The 20011-nt window shown below is 44.3% G+C and overlaps 1 protein-coding gene across 20 annotated transcripts in view; it reads left to right on the top strand.

The window, feature by feature from the left end:
- The window catches only part of kmt2d (lysine (K)-specific methyltransferase 2D), a 250592-nt gene that overhangs the window by 185348 nt on the left and 45233 nt on the right, over nucleotides 1–20011 (top strand). For 10 of the 20 annotated variants that reach the window (XM_068024866.1, XM_068024867.1, XM_068024859.1 and 7 more), the window contains 7 exons: nucleotides 1705–1937; nucleotides 3749–8104; nucleotides 10293–10445; nucleotides 12290–12454; nucleotides 13537–13678; nucleotides 16108–16189; nucleotides 16829–17007. In XM_068024866.1, the coding sequence (XP_067880967.1) occupies nucleotides 1705–1937; nucleotides 3749–8104; nucleotides 10293–10445; nucleotides 12290–12454; nucleotides 13537–13678; nucleotides 16108–16189; nucleotides 16829–17007 (5310 nt within the window). The remainder of the gene's footprint in view (nucleotides 1–1704; nucleotides 1938–3748; nucleotides 8105–10292; nucleotides 10446–12289; nucleotides 12455–13536; nucleotides 13679–16107; nucleotides 16190–16828; nucleotides 17008–20011) is intronic. The other 10 variants (XM_068024872.1, XM_068024860.1, XM_068024871.1 and 7 more) reach the window with 7 other exon arrangements.

The following is a 20011-nucleotide window of genomic DNA, read 5'->3' as shown; positions in this document are numbered from 1 at the left end:
CTAAAACAAAACTCCAAAAATAATATACACCTGCAGTATGTGAAGAGGAAAAAGAATTGTGGATATGTCTGGTACATTGCTCATGTCAATCTCAGTCATGCATTGAAGTCCTGCACACTTGGTATGCCAGTATTTGCGTATGTTTCTTTTATTTAAAAAAAGCTCCTCGTCATACATTGCATTTTTGACAAACTCTCAAAGTAAGCAGCCGTGGAGATAATTGCATTCAGTTGCGAGATTCTGCATCCACTTTGACTTGTTTTTTTTGAAAAGGGAGTTATTTTTGAATTGTTAACAATTGACAAAGTTGATTGATGAGGGAAGGGCTGTAGATGTCATATACATGGACTTCAGTAAGGCGTTTGATAAGGTTCCCCATGGTAGGCTGGTGGAGAAAGTGAAGTCGCATGGGGTCCAGGGTGTACTAGCTAGATGGATAAAGAACTGGCTGGGCAACAGGAGACAGAGAGTAGTAGTGGAAGGGAGTTTCTCAAAATGGAGACTTGTGACCAGTGGTGTTCCACAGGGATCTGTGCTGGGACCACTGTTTGTGATATACATAAATGATTTGGAGGAAAATATAGGTGGTCTGATTAGCAAGTTTGCAGACGACACTAAGATTGGTGGAGTAGCAGATAGTGAAGGGGACTGTCAGAGAATACAGCAGAATATAGATAGACTGGAGAGTTGGGCAGAGAAATGGCAGATGGAGTTCAATCAGGGCAAATGCGAGGCGATGCATTTTGGAAGATCCAATTCAAGAGTGAACTATACAGTAAGGGGAAAAGTCCTGGGGAAAATTGATGTACAGAGAGATTTGGGTGTTCAGGTCCATTGTTCCCTGAAGGTGGCAACGCAGGTCAATAGAGTGGTCAAGAAGGCATACGGCATGCCTTCCTTCATCGGACGGGGTATTGAGTACAAGAGTTGGCAGGTCATGTTACAGTTGTATAGGACTTTGGTTTGGCCACATTTGGAATACTGCGTGCAGTTCTGGTCGCCACATTACCAAAAGGATGTGGATGCTTTGGAGAGGGTGCAGAGGAGGTTCACCAGGATGTTGCCTGGTATGGAGGGCGCTAGCTATGAAGAGAGGTCGAGTAGATTAGGATTATTTTCATTAGAAAGACGGAGGTTGAGGGGGGACCTGATTGAGGTGTACAAAATCATGAGAGGTATAGACAGGGTGGATAGCAAGAAGCTTTTTCCCAGAGTGGGGGATTCAGTTACTAGGGGGTCACGAGTTCAAAGTTAGGGGGGATATGCGTGGAAAGTTCTTTACGCAGAGGGTGGTGGGTGCCTGGAACGCGTTGCCAGCGGAGGTGGTAGACGCAGGCACGATAGCGTCTTTTAAGATGTATCTAGACAGATACATGAATGGGCAGGAAGCAAAGAGATACAGACCCTTAGAAAATAGGCGACAGGTTTAGATAGAGAATCTGGATCGGCGCAGGCTTGGAGGGCCAAAGGGCCTGTTCCTGTGCTGTAATTTTCTTTGTTCTTGCCAATTCTAATTTTTTAAAAAGCCATTCACAAAATATTTAATTGAACAAATTTTCCCCTTTTAAATTTATAGGAGCTAAACCTATGTCCTGTATAATGCATTCATGTAACTGTTAGAAAATTGCACACTTGAAGAACTTAACATTTTGGATACGCCAGTTGTGGTATTTGTCTTACTCATGTTTGGTTCTTGTGTTCTAGATGAGGCAGAACACCGTCAATATGAAGAATGGCTGCTCCATACACAACAGCTGCTTCAAATGCAGCTGAAATTTTTAGAGGAACAGATTGGTGTCCACAGGAAGTCCAGGAAAGCATTATGTGCTAAGCAACGGACAGCTAAGAAGGCAGGACGCGAGTTCCCCGAGGCAGATGCAGAAAAACTTAAACGAGTTACAGAGCAACAGAGCAAAATCCAGAAACAACTCGATCAGGTAGGGATTAGAACATAAAACTTGAGGCTTTCAAAACCCAAGCTTGGTGTCACCTAATAAAAATGGAGCATAATGTGGGAAAATGTGAAATTGTCCATTTTGGCAGGAAGAATAAAAAAGAAGCATATTATCTAAATGGTGAGAGGATGCAGAGGGATCTAGGTGCCCTAGTGCATGAATTGCAAAAGGTTAGTATGCAGGTACAGCGTAATTAGGAAAGCGAATAGAATGTTATCGTTTATTACGAGGGGAATTTGAATACAATAGTAGGGAGGTTATGCTTCAGTTATCCAGAGCATTGGTGAGACCACATCTAGAGTACTGTGTACAGTATTGGTCTCCTTATTTAAGGAAGGATGTAAATGCATTGGAAGCAGTTCAGAGAAGGTTTACTAGACTAATATCTGGAATGGGCGGGTTGTCTTATGAGGAAAGATTGGACAGGCTCGGCTTGTATCCGCTGGAATTTAGAAGAGTAAGAGGCGACTTGATTGAAACAGATAAGATTCTGAGGGGTCTTGACAGGGTGGATGTGGAAAGGATGTTTCCTCTTTATTTGTTTTATTTATTTAGTGATACAGCACTGAAACAGGCCCTTCGTCCCACCGAGTCTGTGCCGACCATCAACCACCCATTTATACTAATCCTACACTAATCCCATATTCCTAACACATCCCCACCTGTCCCTCTATTCCCCTACCACCTACCTATACTGGGGGCAATTTATAATGGCCAATTTACCTATCAACCTGCAAGTCTTTTGGTGGTGGGAGGAAACCGGAGTACCCGGCGAAAACCCACGCAGACTCTTATGGGAGAATCTAGAACTAGAGGTCACTGTTTAAAAATAAGGTGTCGCCCATTTAAGATGCAGATGAGGAGAATTTTTTTCTGAGGGTTGAGAGTCTTTGGAACGCTTCCTTAAAAGGCTGTGGAAGCAGAGTCTTTAAATATTTTTAAGGCAGAGGGAGATAGATTCTTGATAAGCAAGGGGGTGAAAGGTTATTGGGGGTAGGTGGGAATGTGGAGGTGAGGTTACAATCAGCTCAGCCCTGATTTTGTTGAATGGCAGAGCAGGCTCGAAGGGCCAAGTGGCTTACTCCTGCTCCTAATTCATATGTTCGTATGTAAATACTTGCAGCACTTTGGTTTATCCATTTTTTTTTTTCTTTAGTAGTGCCACTAGTGTAGTAATGTATTACAGGTAGGAGAAAACCATTGGTCCATCTATCTTGCCCATCCAATTATTCCCATTCTTTCTGATGACACAGCTCTATACACATGCATGTATGTATGTGTTTGGATGCCAGGAAAATGTATTTTTTGAAACCCCTCGAAGTTTTCTTTCCAGTATATGGAACAAGCTCCAAAGCAGGTGATTGATCACCCTTTTGTGAAAGAAAATGTCTTTTTTACTTTTTCTTCTCTTGAATATACATACCTCCGGCTGTAGTTCTACGTATAACAAAAACATGTTTCCAACTATTCAAACTGCTTAACCTATTGTCTTCTGAAGAGAAAAGCCCCTCTTAATAGAACTGCTTCCCTCACGAGAAAATTTGACCAAACCTTATGTAGAATGAACCATGACAGTGCTGAAATTAAACTTTAATTTATCCTGGCATATTCTAGAAGTTAATATTGTAAATTTGGTTGGAAAACTAACAAGGGCGATTTAACTAGTCCCCCTGAAATTAGTGTTAATTTACATTGTATGCCAGTTAGGTGGTTTATTATAAAATTGCTTTGACTTTCTAACTAAGCTTCATTACATTTCAGTTCTAAGGTTTTTTTTTATGACTACGTTTTAGGTCCGTAAACAGCAAAAGGAGCATACAAACCTTATGACAGAATATCGGAATAAACAGCAACAGAAATGTTCTCTATCTCCGTCAGGGATGATGGCAACAACCTCATCCCAGAATCCTAGAGTAATGCCCAAACTTTCAACACCCATGTTATCAGCAGCATTAGCCCAGCAAGGAGGGGCAATCCTTGGATCTCAAGCAATAGCTCAGCAACCAAATACACTAATAGGACACACAGGAAATATAAGAATGCCACAGATTGGGGCTACACTACCAGTGCAACAGGGACCAACATTCTTGACCTCAGCTGTGACCCAACAACAAGAATATCCCTCTGCCTCAGGAACTGTTTCGTCTGCACCCTCAACTAGTTTTTTTCCTGGAAATTCTGCTGCTCAAACACTTACAAATGAAAACAGACTTCTGCAGGAGAGACAGCTTCAACTGCAACAAAGAATGCAACTTATTCAACAGCAAGGACTTGTCGGGCCATCTCAGCAGCAAAGCATCATGGGAAAGTTACAGCAACAAAGTATCATTGGACAGCTTCAGCCAACAACTCAGCAAAGTATTGTGGGTAACAAACCAACACAGCAGAGTATCATGGGTCAACAGCAGCAAGGCTTCATTGGACAACAGCAGGGGATTGTTGTCCAGTCACAACACCAACCTGCTCAACAACAAGTTCTTGCAGGGCAGCAACTATCCCAACAGCACAGCAACATGGCTCAGACGCAGCAACAGCCAGCAACGCAGCACCAGCAGAGTCTGGCACCTCAGCAGCAGCATTTAAGGCTGATGAGTCAACAACAGATTGCAGTTGGTCAACAGCAAGGCCTCCTTGGACATCAGCAATCCCACCAACAGGGTTTTGCAAGTCAGCCAAAACCTCCGCGGCCCCAGCAAGGACTTATGGCCCAGCAGTTGGCACACCAGCAAGGTCTTGCAGGTCAACAGCAAGTCCTGACTTCTCAACAGCAGCAACAGAATCTGGTTTTACAGCAACAGGCATCCAGTGCTCCATTGCAACAGCAAGGGCTCATAGGGCATCAGCAAGGGGTTGTTTCTCAGAGTCAGCAATTGGGAACAATGACACAACTGCAACAGCATCACCTTCAAGCAGTATCAGGACAACTCCACCCACAAAGTGTTATCAGGCAGAACAATATCCTGAGACTTGCCACACCCTTCCAAGGCCAACTGCAAAGCACAATGGGACATCAAACTCGAGTGCAGGGTATAATGAGGCAGCAATCTCCAGACGTTTTGGGCCAGCACCTAGCAACACAAGGCATAATGGGGCAGCAGTCTCCACTGCAAGTCCTAAGGCACCAGCTGCCAGGCATAATAGGACAGGGACAGCAGCAACACCAGCCCCAGGGCATGATGGGGCAGGGCATGAGGCAGCAGCATCAATCCCAGGTCTCAGTGGAGCAAGGGCAGCAAACTCAGCCTCAGGGAACAATGGGCCAGGGACAGCCGCATCAGCCCCAGGGTGCAATTGGACAAGAACATCAGTCCCATTCTACGCTGGGAATCGGACAGCAGCCACAGCCTTCTCCCCAGCCCCAGGGAACAATAGGGCAGGGGATGGGACAGCAACAACAGCAACCTTCTCAACTCCAGGGCATGATGGGACAGCTGTCACAGCCACCATCCCAACCCCAAGGCATAGTGGGGCAGCAAACACCATCCCAACCCCAGAACACAGCTGGGCAAGGAATTGGACAGCAGACGACACAGGGAATCGGACAGCAGTCATCCCAGGGCACTGTGGGGATGGGACAGCAGCAGCAGTCATCCCAGGGCACTATAGGGATGGGACAGCAGCAGCAGTCGTCCCAGGGCGCAGTGGGGATGGGACAGCAGCAGCAGTCGTCCCAGGGCGCAGTGGGGATGGGACAGCAGCAGCAGTCGTCCCAGGGCGCAGTGGGGATGGGACAGCAGCAGCAGTCGTCCCAGGGCGCAGTGGGGATGGGACAGCAGCAGCAGTCGTCCCAGGGTGCAGTGGGGTTGGCCCAGCAGCAGCAGTCATCCCAGGGCGCAGTGGGGATGGGACAGCAGCCGCAAACATCCCAGAGCACAGTGGGGATGAGACAGCAGGTCCCGCCTCAAGGCCCAGTGGGGATGGGACAGCAGGTCCAGCCTCAAGGCCCAGTGGGGATGGGACAGCAGGTCCAGCCTCAAGGTCAGGTCGGGGTGGGACAGCAGGTCCAGCCGCAAGGCCCTGTCGGAATGGGACAGCAGGTCCAGCCTCAAGGCCCGGTCGGGGTGGGACAGCAACCTCAAGGCCCGGTCGGGGTGGGACAGCAGGTCCAGCCTCAAGGCCCGGTCGGGGTGGGACAGCAGGTCCAGCCTCAGGGCACGGTCGGGGTGGGACAGCAGGTCCAGCCTCAGGGCACGGTCGGGGTGGGACAGCAGGTCCAGCCTCAGGGCCCAGTGGGGTTAGGACAGCAGCCTCAGGGCACTGTGGGGATGGGACAGCAGCCCCAGCCTCAGGGCCCAGTGGGGGTAGGACAGCAGCCCCAACCTCAGGGCCTGATGGGGCACGTAAAGCAACAGCAGCAGCCTCAAGGTTTGATTGGGATGAGGCAAGGGCAGCAGCAACAGCTGCTGCAGGGCTTGATGGGACAGTGGCAGTTACAGCCTCAGGGTATTGTTAGGCATGGACAACCACAAAGTCTGATGGGACAAGGGCAGCTGCCACAGACCTTGATGGGTCAAGAGCAGGGACAGCAGCAGCCACGTCCACAGGGCATATTGGGGCAAGGTCAGGGACAGCAGCAATTGCAGAGCCTAATGGGCCAAAGACAGTCTCCAGGTACAATGGGGCAAGGACAGCGGTTGCAGAATCTAGGTACAATTGGTGGGCAGCAGTCCTTGCAGGTATCGGGTATGGTGGGGCAGGAGAAGGAGCAGGAACAGCAACAGGAGCAACCACCTACAGGCACTGTGAGGCAGGGGCAGCAGCAGGGCCAAATTGTAATGGAGCAGGAGTCTTTACTGCCTCCCCAGTGCATAATGGGGCAGGACCGTAACCAGCCACCAGCTCAGAATATGATAGGACAGCAGCAACTGTCCAAGAGTGCAATAGGACTGGGGCAACCTCAGGGTATGATGTATCAGAATTTACAAACACGACCTGTGACATCAGTGCAACAGACAGTGCAACAAGGTGTTGCAGGACAGCAGAGGCTTATGAATCAGCAGGGTCAATTAATGAGACGTGTACAACAACAAGCTGCAGCAGGTCTACAACAGAATAATAATCTCAGTTTGCAAGGAGTGGTGCGAGTAGCAACATCTCAGCAGCATGGAACTGTGGGAGATCCAAGACAGGGGATACAGAACGTTATGACTTCACAGTCGTTTCAGCAACAGCATGCGGGGCTGCGTTCAGTTCATGTAACCGGTCAACAGATTGGTTTAGGCCACCTTCGTCCAGGCATGGTCTATGTTCAGCAAGTGAAAGCTGAACATGGGGGGAAGCCACAAGAGATGGCCCATCTAATTCAAAATAAGCGAGCAAGGCAGAACATGGGGCGAGCAAGTGAATTGGTGTCTGTCCAAGCTCATTGCAGTCGTTCACAAATGCCACGTCCAGAGTTGAATAAAACCAATTTGGGAAATGTGTCACTACAAGGTGAAACTTTGGAAACGATAATACAGCCACAGCCAGAGTTGCTTAAAAACCACGAATCCAAAGAGAGTAGTGTTTGCATGACGGACCCTATTTCAATTATACCTCAAAAGATACCTGATTCAAAGTCTGATGCATTAGCAATGAAACCACACGGGACTGTAGGAAAAGCAAGCTCAGTTACTGAGTCGCAAGCCAGAATCCATGAACAAAGTGTCTTGAAGAAAGCTTGTACATTTGACTTCCCGATATCTCCCCCGAGTCATGCAACAAAGGAGGAATATGCTGGACTAAGATCAGCATCATTACTGTTGAATCAGACCAGTGGGCAAGAGGAATGTGTACAGAAAGTCACAGGAAGACAGGATAGCTGTTCTAAATTACAGGAAGGTTCTGCTAAAGACACCAACACAGCAGGTACAGGTCACTTAGTGAAACAGGAAAACATTGATGCAGTTCGCTGTGGATTTTCAGAAGGAACTGTAAAGAATGAGTCAAATACTGACTCTATCAATGCCTTGAATGTAGGGGATCAGTCTTTTCTTGCTCCAAGGTCTGAGGCTGGGCAGCTGCTTCTCCAGAAACTGTTGCGCACTAAGAACCTGCAGCTCGTGGCGCAACGCTCTGGAGATGGAACGCACTTAACTGTAAAGGGTCATATTGAAAGCAAAGCTGTGATGGTAGATCGAAAACTGCAAAGTGCAACTGGAAATTCAGAGGTGAGTTAAAAAAGCATAGTTTACAGCAACATCACACACTTTGTATACTGTCCTTACCATGTCAACATTTCACATTTAAAGATCAGACTTTGTATGAATTATAAAATACGTTCATAGGCACACTTGCAGCAAGTTTAGTCTCATAATGGAATTATGCTAATCTAATGCTGCTTCTCCGCTTCAAATGTGTATCAAGCTTCTATCCCTGAGTTTTTGCTGACAGTCTATTTTGTTGTTAGGACACCAGAAAAAATATTTATTTGCAAATTAATTTGATCTTTCCATGTTACACATTCTTGCGTATTCCCTAGTTGTTTGCAAAATTTTGTGTTTATGGAAAAGTTTTTCTGCAATCATAAACAGAAAATGGTGAGAACAGAAAAGTGGGTCAGCATCGGGGGAAACATAGGCAATTTGACGTTTCAAGCCAGACATTTTAAGAATCCACGTGTTTGTGATGGAGGAGGATTCTCGTACCAATGGGAATCTTTCTTACTCGCAGCGAAATTGTGCTAGCCTAAACGTAGCAGTCAATAAAGTGGATCTGAAGTGATCACAAGGCCAGTCATGGCCTTTTTAGTATGTTGGCCTGCTTTCCTGATGGTTAGAATGTTCGGGAGCCAGACAAGAAGATGTGTTATTAAAAAAAAAAGTGCCGTATCTGGTTGAAGCTTCTTCAGTGCTCATTAACCTAGGAGGAGTGGGATCTATGGGGCTTGTGCAGAGTACAGTAAATTTGGTGGTGTTCTTAATTGACTCATCCACATTTTGCAAATGATGCTTTATCTCCAAGCTTCTCTTCAATTTCCCTCTACCTGATATCCTAGATTTTTCTCCCAGGTTTCCAATGATTTTTGTGACTAGTAGAATGTGTCTTACTAATTTTTTTTGGCTGTTTGTGATCCACCAGGAATAATTAAAGCTCCTATTTTGACCACACCATGTGTCCATCAATGTTCCCTCTAGGCTGTGCAGCAACCAAAAAGTCCCTGCACGCAAGCTGGCCCCTGAAAATTTGTAAGGAGCCACTCTCTCGAAGAAATTGCCTGCGCACGCAAAAAAAAATTGCAAGGAACGTTGGTGCCAATATTCAAATGGGTCTTGACTTTATTTGCAAGGCAACCACGTCTGCTTTTGTAAAGTAGATGCTTTAGTGGTCTAAACTGGCCTCAAAATCAAGTCATAGACCTTCCCATCTCTTGCACAAGTTACTGCACTTCAGAAGTAATTTGTTTTAATTCATGTCTAGGTTGCAGGTTTAATGGACTTGCTGTGTTTTTTTTGTTTTTGGTATCCTAAAGATCCACTACCAGTGTACTGTGGCTGCAGTGTATACTATCTACAGGATGCACTCCAGCAACTCGGGCGTGTGGGAACGCCATCACTTGCAAGTTCCACTCCAAGTCACGCACCATTCTGATTTGGAAATATATAGCCGTCCCTTCACTGTTGCTGGGTAAAAATCCAGGAACTCCCTAACAACACTGTAGGTATACCTACACCACATGGACTACAGCAGTTCAAGAACAAGGCCCATGACCACCTTTTCTTATACAACTTGGGTTGGGCAATAACTGTCAGCCTTGCCAGTAGCACCACATTGAAGAATGAATTTAAAAAATTTACTGTCTTTTTTTGAAAGCAAAAATCTGATCGCAGTCCTTCACATACGTTGTACATTTAATTGTAGTTATAGTGAACTTCTGAATATTTTTAAATGAATTTGTGTAGAAATGGCACTCAAGGCAGTTGACTTTTTCCCCAGGTTTGGGATCACATTCAGTAGTCTTCTGTTGTATGAACTTCTGCAAGTCGTTCACATTTCTACACATTTAGTGCATCTGTATACGTTTGAATATCTGTGGGTTTTGTTGGAGTGCATTGGAATATTTGAGAGGAAATGTTGAGGTGTGATTTTTGTTAAAATAATTTTGCTTATGTTAGCCAATAGAAGGAAATGCCATTTTACCAAGGATCAATTACTTTAAAATGAAAACAATCTAACAGAAATATTGTAAGCATGCACAAGGCATCAAAATCCAAAGTCAAAGTCAGACTCTTGGATATTGTGGGTTATTTTGCCCACTTCTAATTTATACTGATTTATTTGCAAAGATGTGCAAGCAGACTGGCAATGTAAATTAAAAAAATAGTTCCTCTTTTTTAATTTAATCCTTTTTTGTACAAGATAAAGGAATTTCAGGAAATTAGCAAGAAAAACTTGGGCCCGAAATCGAAAAGGACACAAAAGGCAACTGACAGAGGCACCAACTCTCGAAAGAAGAGTAAAAAAGATGAGGGAATAAAAAGTACAGATGCCCTTATGAAGCAGCTGCAACAGGTACCATTGTGTGTTTTTAGACAAATCTTGATATAATTTAGCAACTCAGGACTGAGATTGTACTATAGAGTCACATTCTGAAAATTTCCTTATTTGTATGGAGTGCAAGAATTCAAATATGCTTTTTTGTTTTAAACAGCAGCTTGTACTTACCTTACTTAATCCATTTGCTGAGTTGAACCTTCACACTCTAGCAATCCTTCTGGTGAGGTGAGAGTGACTGCCCTTGAGTGACATCAAGGCAGCATTAACCGCGTATGGCATCAAGGAGCCCAAGCAAAACTGGAGTCAATGGGAATCGGAGGGAAAACTCTCCGCTGGTTGGAGTCATACCTAGCACAAAGGAAGATGGTTGTGCTTGTTGGAGGTCAATCATCTCAGTCCCAGGACATCACTGCAGGAGTTCCTCAGGGTAGTGTCCTAGGCCCAACCATCTTCAGCTTCCTCAATATTCTTCCCTCCATCATAAGGTCAGAAGTGGGGATGTTCGCTGATTGTGCAATGTTCAGCGCCATTCGCGCCTTCTCAGATACTGAAACAGCCTGTGTCAAGATACAGCAAGAACTGGACAACATCCAGGCTTGGACTGATAAGTGGCAAGTAACATTCGCGCCACACAAGTGCCAGGCAACAAGAATCTAACCATCTTCCTTTGATATTCAGTGGCATTACCATTGCTGAATCCCCCACTTTCAACATCCTAGGGGTTACCATTGACCTGAAACTGAACTGGACCAGCCACATAAATGCTATGGCTACAAGAGCAGGTCAGAGGCTAGGAATCCTGTGGTGAGTAACTCACCACCTGACTCCCCAAAGCCTGTCCACCATCTACAAGGCACAAGTGAGGAGTGTGATGGAATACTCTCCACTTGCCTGGATGGGTGCAGCTCCAACAACACTCAAGAAGCTCGACACCATCCAGGACAAAGCAACCCGCTTGATTGGCACCCCATCCACTACTCTCAACATTCCATCCACCACTGACGCACAGTGGCAGCAGTGTGCACCATCGACAAGATGCACTGCAGCAACTCACCAAGGCTCCTTTTACAGCAACTTCCAAACCTGTGACCTCTACCACCTAGAAGGACAAGGGCAGCACATACATGGGAACACCACCAGCTGCAAATTCTCCTCCAAGCCGCACACCATCCTGACTTGGAACTATATCACCATTCCTTCACTGTCACTGGGTCAAAATCAAGGAACTCCCTTCCTAACAGCACTGTGGGTGCACCTACACCCCAAGGACTGCAGCAGTTCAAGAAGGTAGCTCAGCACCACCTTCTCCAGAACAATTGGGGATAAAGAATAAATGCTGGCCTAGCCAGTGACGCCCACATCCCACAAACGAAGAAAAAAAAGATCGGCGTAAAGTGGTATTGTCAGGTTTGGGTTCAGATCACATTTTTTGTCAGGGAGTTTTGTGTGCTGTTGCTATCTTTGTGACCTGCCTGGGAATGGTAGTATGTGCTGAATTATAGGCAGTTCTGAGTTGTGTCTCCATGCCCATTATTAACAGGATTGAGGCAGTCCTTGGTCATTTCATGTAGAATCCTTTAAAGTTGGCAGATAATGGAGACTTTCATCCCATAATTCTACGAAGAGTGTTTGATAACGCTCTTGTGATATGCCTTAAGATATTTTACCATATTATCAGCACTATAAATGCAAATTGTTGCTTTACAATGGGTGTGACATGGGTTTAAACCATGTCTCTTTGTCCTCAAATGAGGAAAGGTTATCTATCCTGCGATCCTGGGACTTTACCCTGGAAAGTCACCTGTGTATTTCTCTCTGTTGAGTGGCCATTATTTTGTCTTTTTTTTATCCCCCCCCAGCAACTCTCCCTCCTTCCTTTGGTGGAACCTACCATTGAGGTGAACTTTGGTCTCTTTCCTCCATTTGGGAGCGGTCCATTCAACAGTAAGAACCAGCTGAGAGGGTCATTTGGGAATGCAGTGCTAGATAGTGCTCCAGATTACTACTCACAGCTTCTATACAAGGTAAAAGTGTCTAAAATGAAGCATTTATGTCTAGGTTTAGCATAGTTTTAGCTTCCTGAATTATGTCACGGTGCATAAGGGGTTAAAGACCAGCTTTACGCACAGAAAATCATGTTTTTGTTTGTTCTGATAAAATGTTACAGATTTTAACTGTATTGTCTCAGCCAAGCGTCCAAGGGAGAAGCAAAGCCATTCAATTCAAATGCAAACGTCTTGTGGGATTTGTTCAAATAATTGTTTGGCAGCTTTTTAAAAAAAATTCCAATGGGCATGTTATTTAAATTTGTTTGGTCCCGTGATTTCCTGGAAAGTATTTTTAAGCCTTTGCTGGTTAAATTTGGGTGTCTGTCTGAAGTTTCAAAGAATGATAGCCAGGCCAGATAGCTTCCTTGGATGGTGAGAAAAGGGAAAGAACCACCAATTAAGAATACAAAGTTTAATGCAGCAGTTACAGCCAATTTTTTTTTCTACATACTTAAGATAATTATATTAAGTTGTGTAAGATCTGTGCTGTCATTGCTGCTTTTCACTTATTCTTGTACTGCTTAATAAATTTGATGGTTATAGCCTAAATTACTGTCGAGCATGGTGTATTCTGCTGTCTTCCAAAATCAAGAATCCACATGTAGGTATATGATAAAACCTGTAAGCCAAAAAATGAATATGATTTTCTGTTCAATTAGTATGCTACTAATTTATCTAAGTATCTGGGCAAGTGAAAATACTGTCCGGAACATAATGAGGCGAGTAAAGGCCCACATATAGGAGTGGTCTGAGATGCTGAACCCAAAAATAAACCTAAAAGATTATCCACGTTGAGGGTCTTTGCTGGTAAAATATTTAATACATCGGTGATGGGAGTTTTTAAAAATACAATCTTTCAGGCCAAGTTATTTGTCAATGCAGCCTTCATTTTGTGAGCCATTGTTTTGTTGCGTTATGTACATTTTTGTGGAAATACATTTTGCAGGTATTTGCTGCTTTATACCTCACAATAAAAGTTATACTTGCAAATGAATGGCCTTTAATACAAGGTTGCCCCTTTTTAATATTCATTGGATTAATCTTGTGTCATTCTTTAGCAGAACAATCTGAGTAATCCACCGACCCCACCTTCCTCATTGCCTCCCACCCCTCCTCCCTCTGTCCAGCAGAAGCTGGTGAACGGATTGGCCACTTCTGAGGAGCTTACCGAAGGGCAGAAAGAACTCGAAGGACAAAAGGGTATGAGAATTTGTTGGAATATATTTATTTGGCACAGTATATAATGATTTGATCTAACCCTGAATTTTTAGATTTAGGTCAAAGCTACCTGGAGTGAAACTCATAAGTGTTGTGTATCCTGACTGCACAGAATTATGGAAAAAAACTACATACTGATTTCTCCCTTGTTTTTTAAAAAAAATCTTTCAAATTATTATAAATCCCATGTAAATATTTTCTCAATTACTTGCCCTTTTACGAAGGAGAGGAAGTTATGCTACAGTTGAGTAGAATTCTGGTTGGACCATATCTGGAGGAGTGTGTTCAGTTCTGGGCACTGCAGCGCAGGAAGAATATATTGACCTTGGAGAGGGTGCAGCACAAATTCACCTGAATGATACTGCTGAGCCAAAAAGGTTAAATTATAAGGGCAGGTTGCATAGACTCAGCTTGTATTACCTTTGGAGCAGGCTCGAGGGGCCGTATGGTCTACTCCTATTTCTTATGGTCTTTAGTATAGAAGATTAAGGAGTGATCTAATTGAGGTGCTTAAGATGATTAAAGGAGTAGATAGAAACTATTTCATCTGGAAAGGCAGCCGGACAAAGTGCATAACTTTAAAATAAGAGCTAGCTGTTCAGAGGTAACATCAGGAAGCAGTTCAGCACGCAAAGGGTAGCAGAAACCTGGAACTCCACAAAGAAATTGCTGCAACTAGGTCAATTGAAAATGTCAAAACTGAAATATTTTTGTTAGTTAAGGGATATGGAATCAAGGTTGGTAACTGGAGTTAAGATGCAAATCAACCATTATCTAATTAAAAAGCTTGAGGGGCTGAATGGCTTACTCCTGTTCTGTTATGCCCACCTATTCAGAATATGCTTTGGGGCATACGCAGGGTGCTGGAACACACTTCGACAAAGGTTTTGATCATTTTAATATCAACAAGTATGAACTCTGGGGAAATACAATAGAGCAGGGCTCTGGAAAAAAGACCCTTCCTAAAAGCTGATTTTATCTATTTTTTTTTTAAAGATAAATCTTGCAGATGCTGAGAGGATGTTTCCCCTCATGAATCTAGAACTAGGGAGCACAGTTTCAAAATAAGGGGTCTCCCTTTTAAGATGGCGATGAGGAGAAATTTCTTCTCTGAGGGTCATTAATCTTTGGAATTCTCTTCCCCAGAGAGCAGTGGCGGTTGGGCCATTGAATATATTCAAGGCTGAGTTGAACAAATTTTTGATCGACAAGGGAGTCTAGGGTTATGGGGGGCAGGCAGGCTAGTGGACTTGAAGCCAAAATCAGATCAGCCATGATCTTCTTTGAATGGCGGAGCAGGCTTGAGGGGGCGAATGGCCTGCTCCTATTTCTTATGATCTTATGAGGTTATTTTGTTAAAATATTTTAAATATGATTTTTGAGGCAAACCTATAGCTCTTCTTACTATGCACAAGTGCACAGTTTTAATTTTGTATGATATCACGAAGACTATAATGAACAAAAGGTGGTTTGGATGTTCCACCACAAGATATCACAGGTGCACATTTGGAATAGTTGCATTGCTATGCAAAGCACAAAATAAGCACGAATGAAAGTGACAAAATTCCACTTCCACAAAGCAGGTATTACTGCTGTGCACACCTGAGAGGCAATGTTTCTGAAAGTCTGACCGATAGCACCTCTGGCACTCTAGTCAAGTCATGGTATCCTTGCAGGACCACGACAATCATGAAAAACTAATCCTCCATTTGTTGTGAACTGCAGCATTGTCCTTGAGAGAGGCAACTACTGCCGAGCACCCTGCTTCCAAGTTCTGCACTACCAATGAGCAAAGCCCCGGGAGTTTATTTACTTACAGGAAGAGTCTTGGCACCTGAAAAGCCTGTAAATGTACAAACAGCACCAAGTCAGTTCTTCTGTACTGCCTTTCTCTTGACCAGCCAGTAGTTTGTGTCGTCTTTCCTGAAATGGCTGTGACTCGTTAATGGTTTAGAGATCTTTAATTGGGAGGTCCCGTCTGTTTTGAGAACTTAATAATGTACAAAGTATTTGCGCAAGATTTCCCCCAATATTACCTTTAAATTTCTGAAACTTCGTGCAAAGCTGTTAATAAACCAATCTGGTTTTGAAAGAAAGACGATCTATTAATTTGGACGTGTCCCTGGACCGAAATTCTACTTAGAGGTTGATCTTAAACTGGAAATGTAATATATATATGCTGCTTATAGTAAATAATTTGCAATGAAACTGAAATGTCTTTGAACATGAAGATCACAGTTGGTCTTCAGTGGAATCCACCATATCGTCATGTTGAACTTAATTTCTGACGTAAGTAGTATGGTATGTGCGTCACAGGTTTAGTTTGAAAAATGATTGTTCTGTAAGTTTTTCACTTGCTTTATATATAACACGTTGTGGTGTAATACTGTCTTTGTTCTACGTTGTTTCAGATCTGCTGACAACAGAATTGAAGAACATGGATATGTTGGCTTCCTTGCCCACACCACCGCACAACCAGAATGAGGAGCTAAGGTTTTTATTCACAACTACCACCTGTTTCTTTTTTTTTTAAATTCTACTCATTTTCTTGAAAGCTCTTTGCCCTTCTTTAGGTCTTCTGCTCCATGAGTGTAAAGCTTTACTGCCTAGCACAGTAAAATTACTCCACTATTTAAACACAATACAAAGTGGAAGACATAGCTAATTGTCAGCGTGATTCTAGCACATTGTGCAAAAACATGCATTTTCTTCCCTGTAATAGGTCTCCAAATGAATTTTTACTGGGTCAATATAATTTTATTAAAAATATGGAGACCAGCAATAAGGGGGCAGTTATGTCAGGAAATGCTACTTTTCTATGCTTTCAGTTCCCATTATCTTAACTGAGTAGAGATTGCATGTTTAAAAATGGGAACAACATTTAGAAGTTGTATATTTTTTTTAAACCTGAATTTATAAAATGTTAGCTTTTTAAACTTGGATGTTTAACTGTAAAACAACAAAGCACATAGTCCTTTAGTGAATGTGAAGATGGAGTATGATTGAAGTACTAGTTCAGAGGCAAGGTGTAGTGAAAAACTAGAGTGTTTGTTTCTGCTTGCAATCAAGGATGTTGCAGGTAGTTTTAAATCCTCCTAAAAAAAAGTTGAGTTGTAATTTCTTTCTCAACAGTAGAGCAGAGTTGGAAGAGGACAGACACACTCCAGACAGCATTGTGCCAGCATCCTCACCAGAAAGTGTGTTTGGACAGGAAACATCCAGGTTTCCCTTGCTGACTGAAATTAAGGAAGAGTCAATGGATCGTGCCCTTTCTCCTGTAATTCCCATAATTCCAGGAGCTTGCATCCCAGGTCAGTGAGAGAAATTAGTAATTGGTATTCAAGTAATGCTCTTTCTCTAAAGCCGTCTGGCTCAGCCTGAGCCTCTGGTTGGCAAAGGGGATGGTTTTGGCCTTCCCAACGTTGAATAGGAGGAAATTGCACATCATCCAGGTCTGGGTGTTCAGGCAAGCAAAGCAGGCTGGTGATATGGAGGTATTGAAGGGGTCAAGAGAGCTGGTGGAAAGGCAGAGCTGTGTGTCAGCGTACGTGCCTTTGGGTAATGTCGCCAAGGGGCAGCATGTAGGTGTATCTGAGAGGGCCAAGGATATACCGGCAGAGGTAACGGTGCAGGGATGCAAAGAGAAGCTATTTCAAGAGATTCTCTGGCTTCAACTGGATATTTAAGAGTGGAACCAAGCAAGGGCAGTCCATTCAGCTGGATAGTGGAGTAGAGGCGTTGGACGAGGATGATGTGGTTGACTATGTCAAAGGCTGCAGACTGGATGCAAAGGATGACGAGAGATAGTGCACAGAGGGTGTCATTTGTGATTTTGACCCAGGCTATTTCAGTGTTGTGGTAGGGGCAGAAACCTGAGAGATTCAGTCATGGAGTTATGGGAAAGATGGACACAGATTTGCGAGGTGACAACACATTGAAGGACATTGGAGATGGGCCAGTGCTGAGCAAGGCCAAACAAGTTGAAGGTGGGTTTTTTTGAGGATGGGGTGTTAGTTGTTTTGAAAAGGTGGTAGATGATACTCGAGGAAAGGGAACCATATATAATGTCAGCGAGCATGGGGGCTGGGAAGGGCTGTTGGGTGGTCAACGGTTTAGTGGCAATAGGGTTGAAAAAGCAGGAGATGGGTCTTGTGGAAAACATGAGCTTGGAGAGGGTATGGGGGAGAGAGGAATTAGAGAAAGATGTGGGTTCAGGGCTAAGACAGGGGAAAATTTGGCTTGGGCTTGGCAAAGGGAGGGAAGTGACTGAGGCAGCTGAATGGATGGTCTTTGAACTTAGTGACATAAATCTTCATACTTGCTGGAAATGAGGGTGAAGGGGAGAGGAGTTTAAGAAGACAGTTGATGGTGGAGAAAAGAAGATGGACGTTATTTTTGCATTCGAGCATGATCTTGGATTAGTGAGTAATTTTGGCAGAAGAGATCAGTGCCCAGTAATGCTTAACGTGGACTAACCAGATCTAGCTTGAATGGCTAAACCAGTTGTGCACTAGATAACCAATGTCCCTCATGGCAGACTGGTACAAAAGGTGAAGTCACACGGGATCAGAGGTGAGCTGGCAAGATGGATACAGAACTGGCTCGGTCATAGAAGACAGAGGGTAGCAGTGGAAGGGTGCTTTTCTGAATGGAGGGATGTGACTAGTGGTGTTCCGCAGAGATCAGTGCTGGGACCTTTGCTCTTTGTAGTATATATAAATGATTTGGAGGAAAATGTAGGTGGTCTGATTAGTAAGTTTGCGGACGACACAAAGGTTGGTGGAGTTGCAGATAGTGATGAGGATTGTCAGAGGATACAGCAGGATATAGATCGGTTGGAGACTTGGGCGGAGAAATGGCAGATGGAGTTTAATCCGGACAAATGTGAGGTAATGCATTTTGGATGGTCTAATGCAGGTGGGAGGTATACAGTAAATGGCAGAACCCTTAGGAGTATTGACAGGCAGAGAGATCTGGGCGTACAGGTCCACAGGTCACTGAAAGTGGCAACGCAGGTGGATAAGGTAGTCAAGAAGGCATACGGCATGCTTGCCTTCATTGGTCGGGGCATAGAGTATAAAAATTGGCAAGTCGTTGCAGCTGTACAGAACCTTAGTTAGGCCACACTTAGAATATTGCGTGCAATTCTGGTCGCCACACTACCAGAAGGACGTGGAGGCTTTGGAGAGGGTACAGAAGAGGTTTACCAGGATGTTGCCTGGTCTGGAGGGCATTAGCTATGAGGAGAGGTTGGATAAACTCGGATTGTTTTCACTGGAACGACGGAGGTGGAGGGGCGACATGATGGAGGTTTACAAAGTTATGAGTGGCATGGACAGAGTGGATAGTCAGAAGTTTTTTCCCAGGGTGGAAGAGTCAGTTATTAGGGGACGTAGGTTTAAGGTGAGAGGGGCAAAGTTTAGAGGGGATGTGCGAGGCAAGTTCTTTACACAGAGGGTGATGAGTGCCTGGAACTTGCTGCCGGGGGAGGTGGTGGAAGCAGGTACGAAAGCGACGTTTAAGAAGCATCTTGACAAATATATGAATAGGATGGGAATAGAGGGATACGGTCCCCGGAAGTGCAGAAGGTTTTAGTTTAGGCAGGCATCAAGATCAGCGCAGGTTTGGAGGGCCGAATGGCCTGTTCCTGTGCTGTATTGTTCTTTGTGACCCCTGGACTCGTGAGTGAAAATAGGGACATACCAGGAGACAGCCAAGGTGAGGGAGAGTAAGGGTTTTATTGGACCACAGCATGAAAGGTGGAAATGAGGGAGTGAGTAAGCATATCTGCAGAAGTATTCTGGTGAATGGAGGGCTGTAAGCTAGCCAATTGGGAGTTTGAAGATGCAGTTGTAAGTTGAGTTTTTTTACAGAGGCAGATGCAGAAGGAAGTGGGGTTGGAGGGGGTATGAGAGTGGTGAAGGATATTGGGATGGGATCAGAGATGGATTTGTGTATGATTGAAATAATAGGAATGGAGAGACCATGTGAGATAGCAAGGTCAAGGGGATGGCCGTGTATGTGGGTAGGATTGAATGTGGAGGGAGAGGTTAAGGGAGGTCAGTGAACCCAGAGAAGAGAGGGCAAGATGAGTCGTGATGGAGGTTGAAAATACCAAGAATGAAGAGTTGCTGAGAGAGAAAAGGAGTGAGGATATCGCAGTGAGAAACCTGGGGTGGCACTTGGATGGACAGTAGAGAACGAGGTATTTAAAGGAGTGGTGAGTAAGGTGGGAAAGACGGGCACATATTTCCGAGGTGATAACACATCTATTCTAGCCTACAGTGCTCATCCCTTACTACTGACTGTACATCA

Source organism: Heterodontus francisci, chromosome X (genome assembly GCF_036365525.1).
Source record: "Heterodontus francisci isolate sHetFra1 chromosome X, sHetFra1.hap1, whole genome shotgun sequence".
In the NCBI taxonomy this organism is placed as follows: Eukaryota; Metazoa; Chordata; class Chondrichthyes; order Heterodontiformes; family Heterodontidae; genus Heterodontus; species Heterodontus francisci.
The sequence above is the reverse complement of the archived record's forward strand: the minus strand, read 5'-3'. Positions and strand labels throughout refer to the sequence as shown.